The 23,295-nt window shown below is 36.2% G+C and overlaps 1 protein-coding gene across 2 annotated transcripts; it reads right to left on the reverse strand.

Moving 5' to 3' along the window:
• Window positions 1-401: 401 nt before the first annotated feature.
• snx9a (sorting nexin 9a) lies at window positions 402-23,152 on the reverse strand. Of its 2 annotated transcripts, XM_036563693.1 has the most exons (18): window positions 22,904-23,150; window positions 18,508-18,594; window positions 17,851-17,925; window positions 16,020-16,103; window positions 14,473-14,554; window positions 12,783-12,924; window positions 10,654-10,735; window positions 10,435-10,560; window positions 10,229-10,346; window positions 9,412-9,542; window positions 8,363-8,466; window positions 8,163-8,266; window positions 7,644-7,721; window positions 7,370-7,446; window positions 6,102-6,191; window positions 4,584-4,698; window positions 3,798-3,889; window positions 402-1,931 (listed from the first exon to the last, which is right to left on the reverse strand). In XM_036563693.1, the coding sequence occupies exons 1-18, from the start codon at window positions 22,913-22,915 to the stop codon at window positions 1,884-1,886; spliced, it is 1,647 nt and encodes a 548-aa protein (XP_036419586.1). In that variant the 5' UTR covers window positions 22,916-23,150; the 3' UTR covers window positions 402-1,883. The 2 variants fall into 2 exon arrangements, with proteins under 2 accessions (XP_036419586.1, XP_036419587.1); XM_036563694.1 differs by lacking the exon at window positions 16,020-16,103 and having other exon boundaries at window positions 22,904-23,152.
• Between the last annotated feature and the right edge of the window lie 143 nt (window positions 23,153-23,295).

The raw sequence follows: 23,295 nt of genomic DNA on the forward strand, positions 1-23,295 counted from the left end.
AGCGAAAGCTGTTCTCTGGTCTGAGAGGGGTAAGCTCTGATATCAGATTTCTCTAACTCTCTTTGTGGTCACTCTTGCAGAAGTCGTTCACTATAGCACTGCTCACCAACCCTGCTCCTGGAGATCCACCTTTCTACAGACTATAGCTCCAACTCCAAATCAACCCCACTGATCCAGCGATAAGTATTGCCTTCAGAAGTCTTTGCTGAATTTGGTTTGGAGGTGAAACCTGCAAGAAGGAAGATCTCCAGGAGGAGGGTTGGTGACAACTGCACCACAGTATGAAAGCATGGACCTTCTTTGACAGTCTTTATATTAAAACTGAAAACTCTTTGTGTCAATATGAGGCAGCCCAAAAAAATGTAGAACATTTTCAATCACTAGGACTTTTCATACTTGGAGAGATATACATATGACTTTATTTCACAAAGGGTTATAGAAGGAACATTTCCATTTTTGCTTAATGATAGCAAATTTTATAACATTTTATCATTCAAAAAATCCTGGTCACTGCAGACACAGACCTGTAACAATGTTTATTGGGAGTTTTTTTTTTAATAAACACTGGAAAGATACAGATACTAAATATATTAATGTTTATAAATTCTGATCTGTAAATTAAAACAGTCACTGGACATTTTTTAATACTCATAATACTATATACTGTGTTTATCCAGTTCTGTTTGACTTCAGTGATTAATAGCTAACATGTTTTCAGCTAATTAGGTTTGGGTAGATTCTTCAGATTGGGTCTTAGATTCTTCACAATATTAAATCCACAATAAATGTATATTTAAGGTGCATCACCAACACAAAAATCTCAATATTTTGCATCGCTATAATTCCTACTAATGTCTCGTTAGATGTGTCATCTTGAGGTAGCCAATCAAAAATGTGGAGCATTTCTATCCACTGGGACTCTTTTTCATCTTAACTTTATTTCATATAGGGTTATGGAGGATTTAGTTAAAAATATTTGTGATTTTGTATAATATAATACATATTCTTTATCACAGTTTAATGATAGAAAAACCTGAAGTCACAGTGAGTATATTACATTTAAGAAATAGTGATTTAAAATAAATTGTATTATGTCTTATTGAACTTAAAACATACAAGAAAGTTTAGACAGTCGTGCATTTGGTCACACAGTTTAAGGCCCTGGCTCAGTGTAAAAATCTTATTAGGCACAAATTTAAAGAGATATGCAGAGGAATAGGAGCTGGAGACCAATCTTTATCAAACAACATGGATGTCCAATCACTGTATAAGGACGACTTGCACAAGCAAAAGAATAAACCCATTAGCAAAACATTAGCAATATGCTGAAATTGATCTTTGTTTCAATCATTCACGTACATTTGCAAACAAATGTCAACTTCCCATTAGTTCACCACATTTGGGTAGAAAGGCAGATGGCCTCAGCAGCAGAAATATGCCTAACCCCAACTTTGTTAGGAAGATGACTTCAAAGTGGTGTTATTGGTGTATAATTCATACATAAACAAAAAATGCATCAGATACATTTTTTACTGTGCAATGGCAGGATACCTGTTAATATGCTTTGGAATGCTTGCTTCATGGGAAGCAGTTTGCTGCTAATGTGTTTGCAGTTTCCTTGATCGGAACAAGCCTTAACTAATGGCTAATGTTTACTATAGCTCTGGACTATAACTGTAAAACTCTTTTCACTATCATTCACTGTCATTAACACACGAAGTTCCCCCTTATAAAAAAAAAAAACACACTGATTAAATTAAAAGAATGACCATATGTGTATGGAGGTGTTGCATACTTCACAGTTGAGGGCAAAATGAGTTCCTCTTATTGCAGGGGGAGGGTGGGATGTTGCTGGTAGTGGGGTGAGGGGATGGCAGGTGTTCTCAGAAGGTCGTGTACTGACTAAGAGCGTGCTTCAGCTTCCCCACAATCTAGTCAGACAGAAGAAAAGATCCATAAACAACTATCTCACATGTAGAGTTCTTGAATACTTATTACGCTTTGAACACCCTTTGCTGATACACCATATACACCAATACAGTGGAACAAGTATTTAGACACAGATTTGTTTTTGTTTTCCAATGCATATTTCCACTTCAAATTTACACACATAATGTCACTTGACTCCACTAATAAATATGATAAAAATACGTACTCATAAACTTAAACAAAGATATGTTTTAAAAAAATAGGATAAAATACATTCAAAACTTTTATTATGCTATTAAATTATATACACTGGTCAGACAAAGACCTGCAACATCTCACAGATGAAGCGAACAATAATTATTATCTGTTAACACTGGTGCATGTCAAGGTCTTGGCTATATTAGATGGTAAGTAAACAGTTGGTTCTCAAAGTCGACATGTTGGACACAGGAAAAATGGGCAGGCGTAAAGACCTGAGTAACTTTGACAATAGTTATGGCCTGACGACTGCGTCAAAGCATCTCCAAATCAGCAAGGCTTGTGGGGTGCTCCTGGTCAGCAGTGGTAAGCAGAGTACCTCTCAACAGTGGTCCAAGGAGACACAAATCCCGGACCAGCGACAATGTGTTGAGCACCGAATGCTCATCGATACCTCAAAGGCAACAAAGGCTTTACTGTCTGGTCCAAATGAACAGAAGGGCTACTGCGGCACAAGTCACTGAAATTGTTAATAATGGTTACAGGAATGTGTCACAATACACTGGTTTCATTATAAAAGACTGGCTGGTAAGATTGCATTACATTACAGTAGCAATCACAGTGAAGGTAAACAAGCTTCCTGAAGTTCTTAATGACAATATAATTAAACTACACTTAAATGGAAAAAGCCACAGAGCCACAGCAAAGGTCTCAAACATTCCTGTCAGTACAACTCATTTTATAATATGCAATTGGCAAGTTCATGAAACCCCTATTAATCAGCCCTTGACATTTCACTACACGCTCGCCTACTCATGATGAAGGTAACAAAGAGAAGCTAACAGTCAGTCAAAAAAGACTGAAGAGTGACCTGAACACAGCACATACAACAGTTACACAAAGAACAATAAGCAATGAACTGCGCTGCAATCATCTCCGTCCTACACACTGGATGTAATTCCTAAAACACCATATCATCAGTGAAGTATGGAGGTGAGAGCATCATCAGACTACTCCTATGCGAACGATACTTGGGCATTACACATCTCCGATGGAAACATGAATAGGGTGATGTACAGGGACATATTAGAATAGAATTTAATCTTAGTGGTCAAAAAAATGATTCTGGGGAGAAAATCAGACATTTAACCAAGACAACAACCCGAAACACACCGGCAAAATGTGGTACTTTATAGTCAAAAACAAATTTGCCTCACTCGACACAGCCTGCTTTATTCAGTTTATGCTTTTTTGATACATATAAAAAATGAACTTGGGTCAAAAACTGGTTCAAACAACACAAAGCTCTATTGAATTAACCATGATCTGCATCGAAGTACAAGATGCTTTAGCGACTGTTACAACTAGTCTCTCTGTCTGTTACAATTAACGGCACCTAACACTAAGTTACACTTAAGTTACACATTTAAACTAAGTCAAACTCACGCCATTTTCAGCTGAATTATTTACAAATAATAGGTGCTGGAAACAAAGTTTACATTTTAATTTGTAGCAGAGATGTGCAGATGCCTGAACATTTCAGATTATGTTTTTATCTTGTCCAAATACTTTTAAATATTATTGAGAAAACATATGTGTTAAGTTAATCTTCGTCCTAGGTTGCAACCCGTTCTGCCCTAAGTAAAATGCTACAAACAATGGTTACTTACAGTCTCATAGAATTGCACCTGCTCTTGCAAGTAGAGTTGCATGACTCTGTTGTAGTCATAGATACGGTTGCTATGGAAGTGGTTCATCTCAGCTAAAGACACAGATGGCAAAAGAGGAGGCTAGGGTTACATTTCTCATAGCTGGGCAGCCACATTAGATGCAATCACACATATTTACACAGCCACACATGCAGATTTTCAGACATAAAAACAGACAAACTCATGCATATATGCACAGACATTTCATTGTAGAAGATGCATGTAATATTATTCTCTAAATAAACATTGTGGACAAAAATAGAGCACTGGAAATCCACTCACGGTGCACATACACGTAAAACATTTAAAAATACTTAAAAAAAAAAACAAAAACAAAACAAAAAGAAGCAGGCACAGTCAACATTCCACTTGACTCTAGGTTCGGACAATTCTTTAAAAACATTAAAAGACGTGAAATAAAAAAAAAAAATCCACCATTAAGTAATTAAAAATACACCATAAAAACGAAAGAAAGTTCTGAAAGAAAATTAAATCTGGTATAATGTAGCTCCTCAGCATTATTCAAGTATTACTAACAAACTTCTGACTCCACTGAGCACATTTAGTAACTTTTGAAAAGTTTCTATAAAAATAAAAGCCAGGAATATTGTATAATATCAGCATTAGAAACATGTACTTTAAGACAAGAATGGAACCATTTAGAAGCAAAGATACTACACAACACAATTTGATACATCCTCTAACCTTCATTGTGATGGTTAAAGAAAATAACACTGACTGAGTTACCTTGCAGTGCATAGGACATTGTACTCAGATTCTTTGCCATGATGTGCTTGTCCTGGGGTCCGATCTTATTCATTGCCACGAGACGATCTGCTTCTTTAACTTTTTCAATAGCGGCCTAAGGACAAACATGGAGCATATTCATGGATTCAGTGGATATTATTTAAAGGTAAATAAAGGTAAGCCTTATTAATTTAAAACACAATAATGATAATCATAATGATAATAATAATAATGATAATAATGATAATAATAATAATAATAATAATAATGATACACCTTTAACTCTTTATCCTCCTTACATTTGAAGTCTTATCTTCACATACATTTTATTTAAGCACTGCAATTTAATTCCGTTTCAAGATATTCCATGTTTAATAAACAATAGCTTTTTTCTGAATGTTCTGCATCTATATGCTTCATCCTTTAGTAATTATAGTACTTTTTGTCCAAACCCTCCACTTTAGTTAAAGATTAAGCAGCAGTTGCATCCTATGAACGTGTATAAGTCACCCTTGTCTTTGGTGCCTGCCTTTAGAGTCAGAAAGCATAATCAAAATGCAATTAGAAAAAAAAATAAAGAAAAAACTAAAGAAGCATCTTACTAGTTGCAAACTAAAAACAGATTTGAAAAAATATAACTCTAACCATAATTTACATAGAGGTAAAAAGACTAGAAAAAAACGCAGCTATTTTGTTTCCCTTTCTCTGGCACAAGTCAGGCTTTGAACCTGTGTGACATATTGGGTTACAGAGGTAAAGTTACGCTCAACAAGGGGTAACCAGGAGTCACTCTAAAGCAATTAACAACTTTGATGGCAATCAAGACATGTAGGATTTGCTCTTGCTTTAGGATTCCTTGTGCTCTTTGTCTTTGAATGTCACATAAAACAGATGATGAAAGAGAAAAAAGAAGAGAAATATTAGAAATGGTACAAATCAATTAAATGCTCAAAATGCCAGCTAGCTAGTAGCTTGCCCAAGCTCAACTAAAAAATGTTAATGATTATTGTTGGTACAAACAAAAACTTCATGTCAGCTTTTTCCAGCATGGTCCCATCCAGACCAAATCTAACAGAGGAAACACGAAAGTTCAAGAATCTTTTGATCAAAATGACCAATGTTGTTTTTTTGTTTGAAAATTAATATTAAATTCATATAGAATCCTAGAGCTTTCAACAAAAATGAATTGAGAAAATAAGCTGACAAAGGAAAAGAAAACAAGGTATCAGTATAATGGCAAAGGCTTTGAGTACAGAAAAATAGAAGAAAAATTATATCTTGAAACAGATATAAAATGGTGTAGCAGTGAGTAGGGTGGCTGAGGAAAACAAATGGTATTTTATAGACAAATAAGACTCCAAAGGTACAGAGAGGTAACAATTCAAAACAACAAAATATTTGCACAAAAAAATTTGCACGGTATGTACATCATGCATGCTGAGGAAGTAGTAAACCTTAAAATAATGTGCATATGATATAAAAAGCTGTGATTCATTAAACTACAAACTGTATACCTACCTTGTGGACTCCTATTATGTCAGGGAAGCAGCCAAGCAGTCCTTTGTATTCACTGTTTGTTTCCATCAGGAAGTGCAAGTCTTTTTTTGGCTGATAAAACCAAAAACAAAAAGAAGAACAATTTCCCTTATTCATTTGTAAACCACTGGGCTTTAGTTTCAAGGCAAGACTAAATACACTGACATGGTCATGGCTAATTTAGAGTAACCTTTATGGTAATAATCTTATTTTAAGACAATAGGAGAAAAAAAAGGGACAAGTGCAGAGAGACAAAAAATATTACATGAGGGCAGCAGAGGAAGCACTGATACAAATCACGGGTAACACTTTATTTTTAAGTTCGTTTCTTAACAATTAATTAACTGTAAGCAAGCCATTGACAGTGACCAACAATAACTTACAACTAATATGTTGTAAGCTTAGAAATGTTATAAATGTTATTAACTGTTTGTTGACTAATGAGTTGCTAATTAATTGTTAATTAATTGTAATCTTTCAGTTGCAAGCAATCTTTAAATGTCCTTATTTGATGTTAGCTATGGTTAGCTATTTTATACTAATCCTGAAATTTTTTTAACCAAGGTATTGGAAAATCAGAACCATTTTTTTAAACTGATCTTCCCAGGTCAATCACTTCATGACTCTGTGTGTTTACATTTTTGCAGGTGAAACTGCAGCAGCCACACATTTAATTTCAGAGTTTAATGAAGAAGGGTGTTTTCCTACTGCACATTCAAAAATCAACCACGTAAACTTTTGGTCCTAGTTCTAGGTTATTTTCCCACTGCCCAAGAGACATTTGGAACCATTTATGATCATCAAAATTAACTTTTTAATCGGCTTTTTGGCCATTTCATATCCCTCTAAAGCGGACATTTGCCCTAAAGCTGAAAAGCTTGCTCCGTGGTAATGACAGTTTCGGAATTTAGTGTAGTCTCATCTTCAGAGTCTGACCAAATCGGCTGTCGGTCAAATGTAATCTTAAAAGTATCCTTTTCTGTTTGTGCGCAAAGTAAGAAGTAAAAATGTTCAAATCACTTGAGGGTCTCCTACAGCTGTCAAAGTCATTGCTTAGCAACTGCGTCTCAGCGGAGTGATATAGTGTTTGTGAAAAAAACGTGCTGTTATGGCAAAATAACAGCATGGTTAGAACGCTTCTCAACCAAATCAGCTTCCATGGCCAGAACTAACTGTTGTATAATAATAGTTAATTAACTGTTGAAATAAAGTAAGTAACCTTAAAGAAAAAGAATTCTGAAGGCCAATACCTGTCCAGCACATATCTCTGCTATCTCTTCATATGTCTTCCCTGTTGCAGTTAATGCTTCAGTAAGAGTCGCTTCCCCTATAATAAGAAGGAGAAGCAGAAGGAGAAGGCAAAGGAGAAGAGGGAGAAAGAGACAGCAAAGAAGAAAAGGAATGTTACTTATTCACTTTTGGTTTTCATCCTTAATGGAAACTTGAAAGTATAAAATAGAGGAGTTCACAAGGTGCTCGTTTACTGAAGTTCACATTAATAAGTGAGATGCTCGGGCTTCTTACCCTGGTATCCACTGGTGTTGAAAACTGAAGACAGGTTCTGAAATGCTTTTCCAATCCGCTGGTATTCTTTCTGTAGGGCTTTAAAATAAACACAAAAGAAAAAGGAATAATTAAGTAGTTTCTTACGGTATAGTACCAAAAGAAGGTTCTAGGCCTCTAGATCAAGACATGCTGGCAACAGGAAGAATGGCGATAAGGTATCTACTCTTTTTGGAGAAACTAAACATTTCCTGCTCTAAGATACTGGCTCTATGCAGAACTTGCTCTTGATGGACTACTTTGCGTAAAAAGGAACACAGCTGAACGGCCAAGTAACCAGTTAGTAGGACCTCGTTTACATAATTAAATTCACTTTTGGTGAATTACCAGTGAATTAACTCTGAAGTACAACCAGCTCACTACTGAAACCCACAGCTGGGACAGATAAGAATGCAACGACAAACATTCATCAACACTGTGGCATTGACCCTGACAACACGTGTATGTCTGACATCCTCCATAAGGAGGATGTGAACTCACGTCCTGTACATCTCTTCCAGTGAAGATGGCCAACAGAAAGAAGGTCCTTAACCCGATCATCCATGGATCTGGTAAAACGGCTAAATGTTTCACACTTTTGCTCTCTATATGAAAAAAGAGACGAACCACATTTAGACAATGTTTCAAAGGTTTCCATATATAGTGAAGTATATGCGTAAAGGATTGAAAAGCTGCCTCACACTTCTGTAGGATCTAGTTCTCGGATCTCAGGATCCACTGTGGAGAAGACCATTACTCCCACTGTCTCGTCTTTCTCTGCTTTCCGTTTGCCTATTTTCCAGTCCTAATAGAGGCGAAGAAATATAACAGCTTGATAAATATTGATAGTAGGGGTGCATGAAATATTGTGGGCCAATATATGTTATTTGTCATTAAATGGGATAATATAATTATTGTTTTTGATCTTATCTTGCTATTACAGCTGATAATTACAAGCAATAACATTATGTCCAATAACACAACTTTCACCTACCATTGCAAGTCACGGTCATTTGATCAGTTATATATTACACCATTATCAACATGCAAACATTAATACACACACTATTTTTAGACTTTCAACTAATTAAAAAAATACAAATCATCTTTAACACCACAGTGCTTGTTTATTAACTATTTTAAAACCAGTGCATAGCATGTAAAGATGTACTCTGAAAAAAAGAACTCAAAAAACAGCTTGTTTACAAACACTGAAGTTCCCACTAAAGCCTGAGTAGACTGACAAATCAATGATGAGCCAGCTATTAATCTCAGTGTTACTGAGCTCTGCTAAAATCTGAGAACATTAAAACATCAATGTGATGAGTAAGTTATTAATCTCAGCATAACTCCTTCGAGGGATGATTGTTTCCTCAGTAGTGGAGATGTTCACAAATAATAAGCTTAGCATTAGTATAGGCAAATGACATACATGTTATTAACCGAAAATCATATAGCTGTCCAATTTATAGTCAAATTTACAAGATTTTGCAAAGTATCCTGCCCAACTTTCTCTCTCAAATAACTTTGAAACGCAAACATACATCACTTTCATAACTGAGAACTGAGGACGGGTTATTTCAAAGTTTTATTCTAGATTTGTATAAACCTAGGGCTGGTCATAACTTACAGAAATCGACAAAACTTGCTTGCTATCTCTGTTTGTCTCCCTCTCAAATACTCGAGTGTTCAATTTATTCAGGACAGTCTTCATATATGTAAATAAAGCACTTTAAGGAGGTATACGTACCTTCTCATCTGCGTAAGTGAGGAACAGTTGAAAAACTTCACTGTTTGCAACTACAGGGTGTCTGCACATACGAGACATCCAGCCCTGTAGGCGCTCCATTCGCATTTTAATAAACTCATCTTCAAAACGACCTACACAAAAAACAAAACAAAACAGATCGTCCAGCCAGTTACTATAGGTCTAAACTGTTGGTAGGACCACTATGCAAGCACTTTTATTCAAATATACAGTATGAGCCAGATGTTTGAGCACATCTCCTTGAAACCAGGTTTTTCATGACTGTCATGCCCTAAAAAGCATACATTGTCCACTATTACGCATATGAAATGTATATGATAGCCTTCTGTATGAGCAGATAATCATTAGTAAATGGCATAAAAGATATTAATTATTAAGGATCCCCTAAAGCAAAGCAGTTTTCGGTCTGAAGTCAAAGTTAAGACATGTTGGGTTTTCCTTGTTACATTAATGACTTGTGTTTGAACTTATATTGTAATTATACTTATGCTATTGAGGCAAAATATCTTTTGTGTTAAATATTACTCTGATATTCCTTTATATTTACATTCATGCTGTACATTCATTTAGAAGACTGAAAAAATGTAAAATGTTCATAGTTTTAGTACACATCAAGTATACTATAATATTTGATTAGTTCATTTATTTTTAAATCGTTAATTTAACAAATATTATCATAGTGTTCTCCAGAATTACTGGCAACCTCAATATGAACAGTAAATGTCAGATGAAATTCAGCAGCTTTACAAAGATTTGTTTTTGTGGCCTGTCTATTGAGAACTCTTTGGTTTTCACTGACCTGTGACTTGCTTATCCGGAAGACATGGAATGGGGAAAGCACATCCAAACTTTTCCATAAGTCTCTCATACAGCCAATCAAAGTGTTTGTATCTGTGATTGACAGGTCTGTTTGTACTCTGAAAAAATACAATTAAAACATTACTACAATCAACATAAACCATGGAACTTCAAAAAACTCAGATGACAAATAAGGGGTCGACTTACATTAGGTGTAATCTGATACTCAATATAACTCTTCAGACCGTACATTTTAGACCCTTTTTTGGGATCTGCCACCACACAGTCAAGCTGAGCTTGTGGATATAGCCAAACTGGACCCACCTCACCCATCTAGCATACAAACGGAGAAAAGGGAACAGTACTTTTGACAGCAAGGATGCTAATAATAATAATAATAATAATAATAATAATAATAATGCTTACGTATATTGGCAATCTGTCATTTTCTTTGACCATATGTTTTGTCAGTAGAAACACTTCAGGATTTGGTGTCTTGGAAAAGACTCTAAAAAGGAGTTAAGAGAATCAGAATTTGCATCATAATGGCACTGCAGGACTGTACCACAGAAACAGAACACTACAACACATTCAGAGCCTCAGCAATACAGACTCTTGAGTAGAGCTGGGTATACCACCATCCGCTACATGCTATTTGTGTCACACAGGTGTCTACAGCAACATTTATGCATTTAAACTGCACTGTCATGTTATCTTGATAAGGACTCTTAAATAACTACACACAACAAATGTTAAAATATTTATTATGTTATATATTTCTTCATCTCGATACCTCTTTTTTCTCTATACAGGATCTCTATCTTCCTACTGTCTGAGGACTTGGTAGTTTTAAAGCAAAGTATTTGTAAGGATCCATAATGTAAATTAATTATGGATCATTACAAATACTTTGCTTTAAATATCTAAAATATCTTTTATTAATAAATCAAATGGAAGTGATGTGGCAAGTGAACTAGAAGACTCTCATTCAGAGATGCTGCTGCCACTCATCTGCGATCAAATGCGCTGTTACCCTGAAATAAGATCCAGTGGTAATGGGTGTCCACGCAGCGCGTTACAGCCATCCTGCCCGTTTTCTTTAGTGATTTTATAACTACAACGGTTTTGGTCTCGTTGTAAAGAGAGTGTGTGTGTGTGTGTGTGTTGGGGGGGGGTGTATTTTTGAGACTGGTCGCTGAATCTCAGCTCCAAAGTGTGCAGCATAGCGTGAAAGCCCTGGTTCTCAACGACTGAGAACAGACAGCAGACAGCAGGTCACACAGCACCGAAGTCTGGCCTCGCCAGTAGCAAACAGACTGTCTATCTCTAAAAAGTTGCGAAAATGAACTCGCTTCTCTTTCAAATTTTCCTGTTCCACCTTAAATGGCGCAGCAGTTACATTCGGTGCCTAAGGCAGAATTTCAGGTGGAATGGGAAAATTAGAACGAGAAGCGAATGAGAAGCGACTTCAGCCTCGTAAAACAGCTGGATGCTGAGACATTTTACAAGAAACTCTTCTAGTTTTGAAGAAAAGTTTTTCGTCGGAGATGGGAGGAAAGCGGCTATAGCTAAAGCTTAATGAAGAGCAAAGTAAATCTGCGCTCTTGTTTATATTTTTAGCCCATACTAGGACATCAGCACATACTGAGACATACAGGACATAAAATGTTGTGGCTCCCAAGGTGGTTTGACTTTGTTGAAAGGCAAAATGGCTCTTCTTAACATTCGGGTTGTGACTCCTGACCTAACCTGGCTTTAATGCAGAGTAAGCCGGTCGGATTTCTCACTCATCCAGTTGTGTTTTTTGTCATGTGCCGCCACAGACTGTCCAGGCGCTGCACTTACCCACTTCCAGTTCCGCCTTTTGCGTTTCGTGAACATTACGGTATAAATTAAATATTTTGAAAATCAATTTTTGACATTTATGAATCGATTCAGAATCGATCACGTCCACATCGCGATGTATCTAAGAGTCGAGTTTTTCCCGCACCCCTATATATATATATATATATATATATAATATATATATATATATATATATATATATATACATATATATATATATATATATATATATATATATCTGGCTGTTGTCAGAAAAAAAACTCATATCTCCAAAAATATACAAGCTTCCATAGGCTTGACGGCTCAAATGCTCCCCACACATAGTACACTCTTGCCATTATCTGCAACTCTCAACCAGCTGAGTTTCAGTTTTGGGGTTTGCTGCCAGCACCCTTGGGGGTAACTGTGTGCTGACCCTGACCCTGAATGTCCTCAGCCTGACAAGCTGATCTTGTCTTTTAGATTATGCCTGTTGTTCACTGATTAATCATATAAAAAAAATAATAATACCATTTTCCAGTGATCTGTAAATCCTCATACAGGGATGTATCTTGCTAAACGGAAGGACACCATATTGGAGTGAACCAATAACATTCATTGTGCTATGTTCATGTCCCTGGTTAAAACAAATCTATTTTGTCAACAAACAACTGTCCAGAATTCTATTGCTATGGGTGGGGAAGCAGCCATGGTGCACATTAATGTCCTACTTGTTGAGAGAAATCTTCATAGTGTGATGGCCTGCGCCGCGCTGCATTGTCCCTCCTCCCTCCTCACTCTGTGACCAACTGTAGCCGCCTGTGGACTTGCCATCATCTGACTCATCATCCCACTCATCATCATCAATGGAACCTTACATGCACAAAGATAACCAACCAATCAATATATTAAAGCTACAAAACGGAGTTCATAAACACTCCACATGAAGACTTTGCAGCACTTAAATGTTGCAAAACTGCGTTTATGAAACATTTCTTCATGTCTATCCTCTGTGATATAACTGTGGAATTACTTCTCCCCAGACATAAATAAACATTTCCTCACAAAACAGATTTTTGCTAATAAGATGCAGTTAAGTAATCTTAAGTACACTACTGATTAAAAGTTTGGAATTACTGTTTTCAATAACAGAAAAAAATTGTTGCAGATACATGTATAAAATGTTTGCTTCATGATGCTAGTACTTTATAGCTTCAAAGTCTTCAACCAATCACAGAAAAACGTCAAGACATTTTATATTTGTCCAGAATGATGAAGAGCCCTAGATGATGGCAAAATGACTGAGAAAGCTGTACAATGTTGAGAAAGATGTTATAGTAACATTAATGCCCTTTGAAAATCAAATCTAAGGTGGAAGAAATAAATCAAGAAATTAATGTAAATAGATAAGCTTTTGCTGTTTCTTCAGAAAAAATGTGATATTGAATTGGCACTGAACAAGTTAGTACTAAATAAAATAACAGCAATTATTAATGTGAAAACCAAATTCCACAGAGATGGCCTGACACTACTTTTCTTTTCTGATACCAATATTGAAACTTTACCAATTGATTCCAATTATTTTTTCTCTGAAAACTGCTAAGCCTTGAAATTATCTATTTTTAATTGAAACTACTCTCCCATTAGAAGAGCTTCATAGCTATCAACATCACATTACACAATGTGAGTGTGTGCTATTTTAGGCTAGATTTGTTACAGGACTGGACCGCTGGATTCATTCTTGTTTTTCTCTTATATCCTATCCAGCATTTTCTGCTGATATTTGTTCTATACTGATACCTTGTATTGGATCACTGTCATCTCCAGATAAAACAATGCAAATTCTCTAAATAAAGAACAAAGCACCTAAAATTTAAATAGTATGACAATTACTACTGGTTCGATATCCCATACAGCCAGTAAAGGGCATTGAGAATGGGCGGTGACATCGAAAGTTTCTGACTTTAACAACAACTGTTAATGAACAAAGAAAAAAAAAATCTGCTGTACTAATAAGTACTAATTAAAGGATGCACTGCATGAGCTGAAAGGAAAAGAATGCACAGGCTTCTGTGTATGAAGAGTGAAAGTGCAGAAGCAAACCATCTTAAAGTAAGATGGTCATAGACTTAATGTTGTTAAACTAACCTAAATGAGATGGTTGGAATACAAAAGTAACATTATTCTAAAGGAATAAAACCACATGTGCCTGAAAAACTTCACAATAAAGATTTTGTCTATTTTCCATCCAGAAATATAACCGCATGAACATAAAATAGAAATATTGACTTCACTGTCTCAATACTTTTCTGTTGGATATACAATGTACTAAAACAACTAACGTGGATGGAGCATATACCCTTGTTTGACATTCAATATAAAGAGCAGAAATGGAAGCTTTCCTCTGCATTATCTTCTTACCTTGATAGGCTAGCGCTTGCTGTTGAGTAGAGTCCCAATTCTCAGTACTGTGAGCCGCCCAAGCATCACTGCCATTAACTCCCTACAAAAATATTAAATGAATTTATTTTGATATATACTGAAACAATCTGTTTTCAGAAACACGATACAACAAATAGTTTGCCCATTTGAAATGTTTTGGTAGTATCAAAAAAATGTAATGACTGGCTTGCAACTAAATACTGTAGACAATTTACTTCTCAAACATCTTTTAAGTCTACAGTTAGGACTATAAAGCATACAAAATCCACTCCAAAATTCAATTAAGCCATTACCACACATTTCTATAAAAGTCAATAATAATGGTCTGCTCTTGAAATGGTGAACAATAGTCAGCAGCAAATGGATTTATTCTATGGTACAAAGACCAGGCAGTCTAAAATCCTCTGCCATGCCCATTGATAATTCCACATATAAAATCAGACTGGCTGTGCTGGGGACCTAAAAGGTTTAAGGCTCTTGAGTTCCTTCCTGTGCTGTCCATCAGTCTGAGCCTTAATGGCCTGTTTTATCAATAGATTTGACCTTGAATCAGCTAAAGCACTGATCCATTACTACACAAAAGCATTTGGCTTCCTTCCTGCCTCCAACTATTAAAATCATTTATACCAATTTATCCCGAACACAAAGTTACTCAAGTGTTTATTATAAGCACTCTGATGGTGAGGATCGCCCTTAAAGTCAATGAATCATGGCTGGTGGCTTCCTTAAATATGTCTTTTGCCCATTTGCAGCATTCTTTGACATGTCCTGCAAATACATTGTTTGCAACATCCTCTGCAAACACATACTTTTCACAGCAGGAAGCGCTGTACCGCAGAGCAACTGCATTGTGCAAAAACTGCATGAGCTTTACCATATGTGTGATTATTAATCAACTTCAAAATACTGTTAAGTTCATGTTTTAATATTTCTAGCTAAGAACACTGCTGTCAAGGCATAAATCATAATCAAATGCAAATGTCAGTGTCACTGCAGTGCTAAAAATGACTTGCCACGCAAATATCCAGCTGAGTGAAGGTCCTTTGGGGGGTCCTGACCATTGTAGGGTAAAGAATGACTAACAAATTATACCGAGAAATAGAAGGACTACAGTCTGTAATTGTAGTACTACAAAATGTACCTATATGGTAAATGGACCTGCAAAATTGAACAGTGAGTGCAGATAAAAGGTAGGTGTACCTAATAAAGTATCCACTGATTGTACTGCTAGCTAAATTAATGGAGACTTCTAGTAACAGAAAAGGGGACACACAAATTTAGAAAGAGGAACTGAAGAGGTTGTTCTGGGCTGCACTCTAATTTATGCTACTGCTTTACATTTCATTTCCACTGGGTCCCACAGCAAAATTCAGACAATCAGGCAATGATGCTTACTGGCTCTGCTAACGAAAGACTTTTTTTGGAGGGTTTTGGAAACGGAATCACTCAAATGATACTTTCCTTTGAGGTGACTATGTTATGCTAAAACAACAAACAAATGAGTAATAAATGAGGCCTTAATATACCTGAGGGGCTGCAGTGCTGTAGGAAGTGGCACTGTAGGCATCATTAAAAGATCCCACTGAAGAAGCTGCCGATCTTGAATTAGTCTGCAAAGCCAGTAACGTCACATTTAAAGAGTGTATTTTTCAAATTTCAAGAGTTGCAATTTTAATTATAACCTATATTTATCAAAGTTGTCGTAACAAGTGTTAAGTGGGTAAAGTTAACATAAAATTGCGGACCTTGTAACTTGACATTCTGGCATACTACATTAAGCAATCAAGCCTCAAGCCGGAAAAAATGGACATGCTGGTCTTCCAAACCAAAAAAAAGTACCTGAAGCCTAATTTATTGAATTTTATTTTTAGTTTATTTTACTGAACCTTACATCCAGAATGCTCTAGCTTGACTCGTATGACTGCACCAATTTTAACCACAGATGTGTACTATGAAGCATGATTCCTGGTTTCTCAAATTAACCTTGGACTATGTGCATAGCCACTGCCTTCTCAACCACTAATCACAGTAACTTCTCTCCACAGCTACCTGTTCAATTGCAAATGAATTTGTGGGTTTGACTCAAACTAGAAAGTAAGAAAATAGTTAACTAAATCATGATGAAATTTTCCTAAAACTTTTGTCTTTAAAACAAAGACACTGGGCCTCATTCACCACTATCTAAGTTTTTTTTCTTAAATTTGTTCTTGAAAAAGGTCCTAAGAAAAAGTCAACATCAGATTTATGTGTGTTCTTAAATCACAGAATTGTTCGCACCTTTGTGCTCTTGAGTGTGGTTAGATTCTGTTCTTAACTAAGACTAAATCCCAAATAAGAAAACATTGGTGAATGTCAGAATCTGCGTGAAAGAAGAAAGAAGAGTTTTTTTTTAAATAGTTGGTGAATGAGGCCCATTGTTATCAAAAACAAAACTCATTCTTGTTTTTACTGATGTAAATACATAGTTAACATTATACCAATACTTTTATGATTAAAAATTTTCTTATTGACTTAAAATTTTCAGCACACCATGGATTCATTTTGACTTATTCTAGGTAATATTTGCTACTTTTCAATTAGGTAAAACACCCGCAAAGATTGGGCAAACATAAAACTATTTACTAATACTACCTTTTTAAACAATTAGCTTTATGTTCATCAAATGCCTTGTTAATAAGTATATAAGAAATGTACAACTGTCAGTCCCCATCATTAATTCAGCCACTATAGTGTGGAATTCTTTGCTACAGTGAGTGCATAACATAACCAGGACTGTGCAACAGACAACTATTAAGACTGCAGCAATGTGCTCCTCAGTATATGGAGCTTCAAACAAGCCAGGATGCCCCCGCGTTGGAGCAATGAGGCGCAGGACAGCCACTGCGACATTTAACCTTCGTTTGCAACTTCTGCTCAAAGGAAAAGTCTATCAGAAAAAGCCTTGCACTGTGGGAGATTTGCAGAAAAACAGCATCGCATGTAAAGCAATCAATTACACATACGTCAAGGTATGTAGCGTATTTTTTTGGTTCAGACTGCTTCTTCCTAACGAACAGAGTTACAACAGAATACTTGGAGCCTCTTTCGAGTGAATCTCCCTCTATTACAAAATTAATAGGGGTAAGAATAGTGGCAGTATGTGGTTGGTATAGCGTAGTGGGTAACATCTCTGCCTTCCACGCTGTAGGCTGGGGTTCAATCCCCGCCTGGGCAAACACCCTACGCTTTACCAATAAGAGTCCCTGGGCAAGACTCCTAACACTACCTTCGCCTACCTGTGTAAAAATGATCAAATTGTAAGTCGCTCTGGATAAGAGCGTCTGCCAAATGCTGTAAATGTAAGTATTGTCCTCTTACCTGTATATAATCCTCTGGCACCAAACCTGTTTGTCCTCTAGAGTTCTGGGCTTCTACCCAGCCTCCACCCACATTCTACATAAAGAAAATATTGCCCAAGCAGGAAAATATTAGAAGAGTAAACAGGGCTGCGTAATATAAAGCTAAATAGCTAAACTTTATTCAAGTCATAGTAAGTGCAACGCTGTGAACAGTCTGATAACTTGCTTCAGAATTATTCAGATGTTGATACATAAAACACTGTGACATCCTGCCTTACAACATCAAAAACAGTACAGTTGGATTCCTGTAATCAGTTCCTGTGAAAGCAGTGTGAAGTGAAAGCAGCATTTTCTTCCCTGAAATGACCAAATTCACAGGCATTTTTGGAGAAAAAGTCACTCATAATAAATAACTGGCACATACCAGGTATGTCATTTTTTACTGAGCTGAAAATCAACTAGAATTTTATTTAGTTTACAGCTCCTGAAAATATACACTGCTGGACCGTTAAGAACACAAATTTGCCACTTTTTGGTATTCAGACAAGTGCCAGTGTAAGATCCTAACCAAAGAACTAGGCTACAGAAATAAATGCTAAAAAGAAACAGGATGGAGGTTTACAGTGACGGATGTCGGGCACTGTAGTGTAGGACTGTTGACTCTCTTGATCCTCACCTGATTTAAGACGGTGAGTGTTTCTCCCTCTCGGATACTTAGTTCACTGTTGCCTGGCTCAGCAGTGAAGTCATACAGTACCTGAGCCTGAACAAACCACAGCATCGACATGTTATTATACACTAAACACACAGCATAAGACGCATACATATTACACATTACTTTAATATTATGTTAATATCACATGTTACTTTGATAATAATAATTTATTTAATTTCTTGCATTTTTCCCCAAGTTGCACAAGTCGGCAACAAAAAAGAAACAACTCCTTACAACTCCTAATCAAATTTTGTTTCTATCAACTGCTAGCCAAGAGCTAAGGCTGTCATGTTTCATTATATTAGGAATTAGTCATTTACTCTGGTGAATAATCATGTAATTAACTTTTTTAAAAAAAGAAGATCAGAGAGCAAGAAGAGACTTCTACATATGCATTATCATTATGCACAACTGGGAAATAATCATTGCTTATTTATCAAGAAGGTACATTTTAATAGATATATATGTATATACAGTATGAAAAAAATGTACACTCCAGAAAACAGTTATGGGGTGAGATGTAAAGCTTAAAAAAAAAAAAGGTCCTAAAAAAAGTATAATATGGACTCATTTCCTTATTGTATTCACCTAAAACATTTCAAAACTATGGCACAGACAGAATACAACTGTCCACAAAGACTCTGATTCTCACAGCGTCACAGTTTTACACACTGTTGTGTCAGTCACACATGAACATGCATTTACTTCTTGTTTTGTACATAGCCATAAAAAATCTTGGTGTTATTTTTGATTCTGCTCTTAAGTATGAGAAGCAAATAAACGCTGTTGTGAGTGGTAACTTCTTTTAACTTAGAAGTACAGCAAAAATTAAAAGCATCCTCTAAAAGCATGTCTTTTAAGGGCCTGGAAACAGCTGTTCATGCTTTTATTTCTTCTCATATTGACTACTACAACTCGCTGTATTTGGGAATCCATCAGTCAAGGTTTTCATGCCTACACCTGGTCCAAAATGCAGCTGAGAGGCTCCTGATGGCTATCAAAAAAAAGGGAGAGCATTTCCTATGTACTTGCGTCATTTCACTGGTTACCAGTACAATATAGAATTGAATTTCAAGTTTTATTATTCATTTTTAAAGGTTTGCATGGCTTGGGTCCGAGCTATATGTCTGACCTCCTCTGTTTCCATTCCACCTCGCCAGCCTTACGATTTTCCAACCAGTTGCCCTCAGTCATTCCATGCTCTCAGATGAGGTTCAAAGGCGCTTGGGCCTTTTTGTAGCTGCATCTGAGTTCTTTTAATGACTACGTTATGCAGTATCTGTTCTGTCTTTGTTTCTTTTGTCTTTCCAAAGTAGCTCTTCTACTTTGTTTTATTGTTTTTATTTGATTTGTTTTTCCATGCATGCTATTATCCTTGTTGAATGTATTGTGTAGTTTGATTAGTTAGTAGTGGATATTTTAATTTATATTATCGTGCAGCAGTTTGGCCAACACTGGTGTATTTTAAATGTGCTATAGAAATAAAGGTGACTAGACTTTTGTGAAATGCAGAATTTATCTTTAGTGTTTCATTTGTTTTATACCATTAAATATGCTATTTATAGAGCCCTATTGATATCTAAAAAGCATGCACACACATTAGTGAGCTGGTCACCTAAGAAATTACATTACTAGTAGGCCTATCACGATCATAAACTTTTAGCTAATGATTATTACTGCAATAACTTTGCAAAATTATTATTGCAATTAACAATGCAATTGCCTTTTTTGTTCTCTGCATGCAACTACACAAGTTGCAAGTATAGGTCTAAAAAGTGGCCAAATTGGCGGATCAGCTATATTGCTTTGTAGCTGTCGATGAGTAACTTTCAACTGACGCAAGACACAAGTCAAGCTCAAATGAATAAACATTATTTACTGTTGCCCAACAAACATCAAATAAACAAACATTATTTATGCTGCCCTCTAAAGGTGCTACATAACCTGTCAGAAGATAAAACTTAAGTTGTTTTCATAAGACCCATGACGTAAATGAACTCAGTAAATGTGTTCTGTGCTATCTTTTATTTACATGCATTTGCCTCAGCTCAATCCATGAAAACCCACCTAACTCACATTTTTTGTTGAGATGTAAACACTTGACCGTGAAAGTTAACAAATGTGGAAAATAACCACGGTCAGCTTAAATAATTGCAATGAGCTCAAATAATTATGATCAGCTGATATGTAATTATTGTGACAAGCACAGAGGCGTACCTGTTTCACCTTTGCAGTCTTGATTTGTCTTTTTTTTTTTAATCATTAGACATTCTTAAAAAAATTATTGGGTGTGAGTGCGTTCTAAAGACAAGTTTTGATTAGAAGAAATAAATACAAGCAAAGCCTTTATTAGCATAAACATCTATTTAATAATACATCGGGTATGTTCTGCAATACTTCCTTGCCTAAATAATGATTTGACAGTTTTCTTTTCCAAACTAATGTTAAATGACATTAAAAATATTTTGCCACTAACATGACTTAAGCATCTGGGCTGGATTTCCAGAAAGCATCTTAGCACAAAGATGATTCTGAAGTGGTGGTGAAAGCATCATACTAAACACTATCATTTAAGATTATCTTAACACTAAGATGCTTTTGGGAAATTGGGCCCTGATAGGTTTGAGTACTGATCAGTGATGACATCACAGCAATGTATTAAAATACATGGTTTTTGGCACTACAGCCAAGAAAAGACTTTTGTCACCTGTTCTGTTTTGCAGGTTTTTAAAAGGACAATAGTGAGATCTAAACAGCATTCTATTCAACATGTTTAATACGTCATTGCAAACCAACAAAGAGATCTTACATATATACTGACAGTGAGTATGTAGTGCTATTCTATTCATTTCTCAAGGAGAACCAATCCACTGAAAAGTATGACTTGCAGAAAGAAACTGAGATGAAGCAAACTGATATATAAGTCAATAAGAGCTGCATTCTTACAGATTAAATCTCTAATAAATGCTAACTGTTCTAAGTGGGGCTTCTATCATTCCTAATTCTGTCCATCTTGAGTGACAGATGTTTGTTTTTTATAATCAAATTACATATAAAAATACAACATTTATTGAGCTGACAGCCCCAAGACTTCACAAACTGTTCATTAACTCTGCAGACTTCATAAACCTCACCTTAATTTTTCACCTAATGCCAAGGGGACCCTGGGTTTAATTTTGTGAAGTGGATTTAAAGCAGGAATTGTGCTTTTAATAATAAAGAAAATAACATAACATAAACAATGGTGCTGGTATCTTATGGGATTTTCCCCATAGCAATCCTTCTGATAATCGGTCATTTTCTTTCAAACTGAGTGAAGATACCTGGCACATCTGACTCGTCAAAACAGTTTAAGACTTACTTGTTAATAATGGGTTTTCATTTTACTATAAGAACTGCCAATGAAGTAGGCCTAAAATCAGAAACATTCACCTGATGACACTCCCCCTGCAGCAAAAAGAAGACACCTAAACAAATAGCTAAATGATAACCAAAACACCAAACAGGTTTCTCTTGATCTCAACAAGCACTTTCCATCTACAACGCCTTTTTATACTTCTGTTTTGAGCGCAAAATGTTGCAACAGCAGTTCAGTGACGTGCTCCTAAACTGGAAATGCTGATTGCTGGTTTTACACAGCTGATAGTTGTGTTCTCTATTCGTTCTGTAGCGTATGTTCCCAACACTGCCCACTTCCCATTCCTGTAAAAATGAGTTTTGTTACTGCTGAAAGCAACAGGGGGTTGAAAATATATTTCTATATGCCCCCTTCTTCCCAAAAAATGTGTGGCTCTAGTGGAATGTGCATTTACGCCAATGTAATGATGAGCGCATACTATAAGTGGGAGGATTATGAAGTGTTGGGTACAACAAGCTACTATACATGTCGGGAAAACTGAAATGACTCTGGGTCACAATTCACAATATGACTGTTGTTGTTAAGACTGGGCCTACCCATATCGGCACACTTTGTTAAACATTACCTAAACAGAATACTGCTCCAGGGGGAAACCTGACCTACTTCACATGACTCAAACGAACCAGGAAAGGCTTCCTAAATGTTTACAAGATCGACAAGAACAACGAACGAACCCCAACTGCAACTCCAACTAGTTGTAAACTAACCTAGATAAATTCGTTCACAGCATTTACAAGGAATTACGGTTTGTGATGCACATCTCTCCGGCTTCACTTTACTTCGTAGTCGTTACTACCACCCAAACCACGTCCACATAGCCTACTAATATACTGTTATTCTGATAAAAGTTTAGATGTGTCGTCCTCGAGAGTAAGAAAGTGAACGAAAGATGGCTAATTTGTACTGTTAACAATTATTTAGACGTTAACACACACTTACCTTGACTGCCATTGTGGAAGCATTTATTTAGCTTATATCTGAATCTAGCAGTCTCTCTCCAACATCAGCGAAAACACGGCGTTTCTTGATGTGGGCTAATTTGCTAAGGCGGTTTTTCCAAGTCAACGTTAGCTATGCAGCTGACCTGATTAGATAAACACAGGCGTCGATATCCAATTTTCGGATCCTTGCTATAAGCAGGTTGAATGGATCTACATGTCTCGCCCACTTTCTCGCGCACAGAACCGGAAAAGTACAGCACATTGGCCAAGAAATGTATGACAACTTTGTTGGGTGTCTCCCTCAGAGTTAACGTTACACGCCTCGGTGGGATCTTGCTCAAAGTAAACGGCTACGCTTTTATTTGGGTTTCCATATGCGTTATACAGGCC

This window comes from Colossoma macropomum, unplaced genomic scaffold (assembly GCF_904425465.1).
Source record: "Colossoma macropomum unplaced genomic scaffold, Colossoma_macropomum, whole genome shotgun sequence".
Taxonomy (NCBI): Eukaryota; Metazoa; Chordata; class Actinopteri; order Characiformes; family Serrasalmidae; genus Colossoma; species Colossoma macropomum.

Excerpts from the sequence above, each read along its gene's own strand:
- snx9a (XM_036563693.1), bottom strand. Across the intron at positions 16,104-17,850 it reads TGCCAGAGGATTATATACAG|ACTAATTCAAGATCGGCAGC; the intron begins GTAAGAGGACAA and ends CTGGCTTTGCAG. Across the intron at positions 10,561-10,653 it reads ATGACAGATTGCCAATATAC|ATGGGTGAGGTGGGTCCAGT; the intron begins GTAAGCATTATT and ends TTTGTATGCTAG.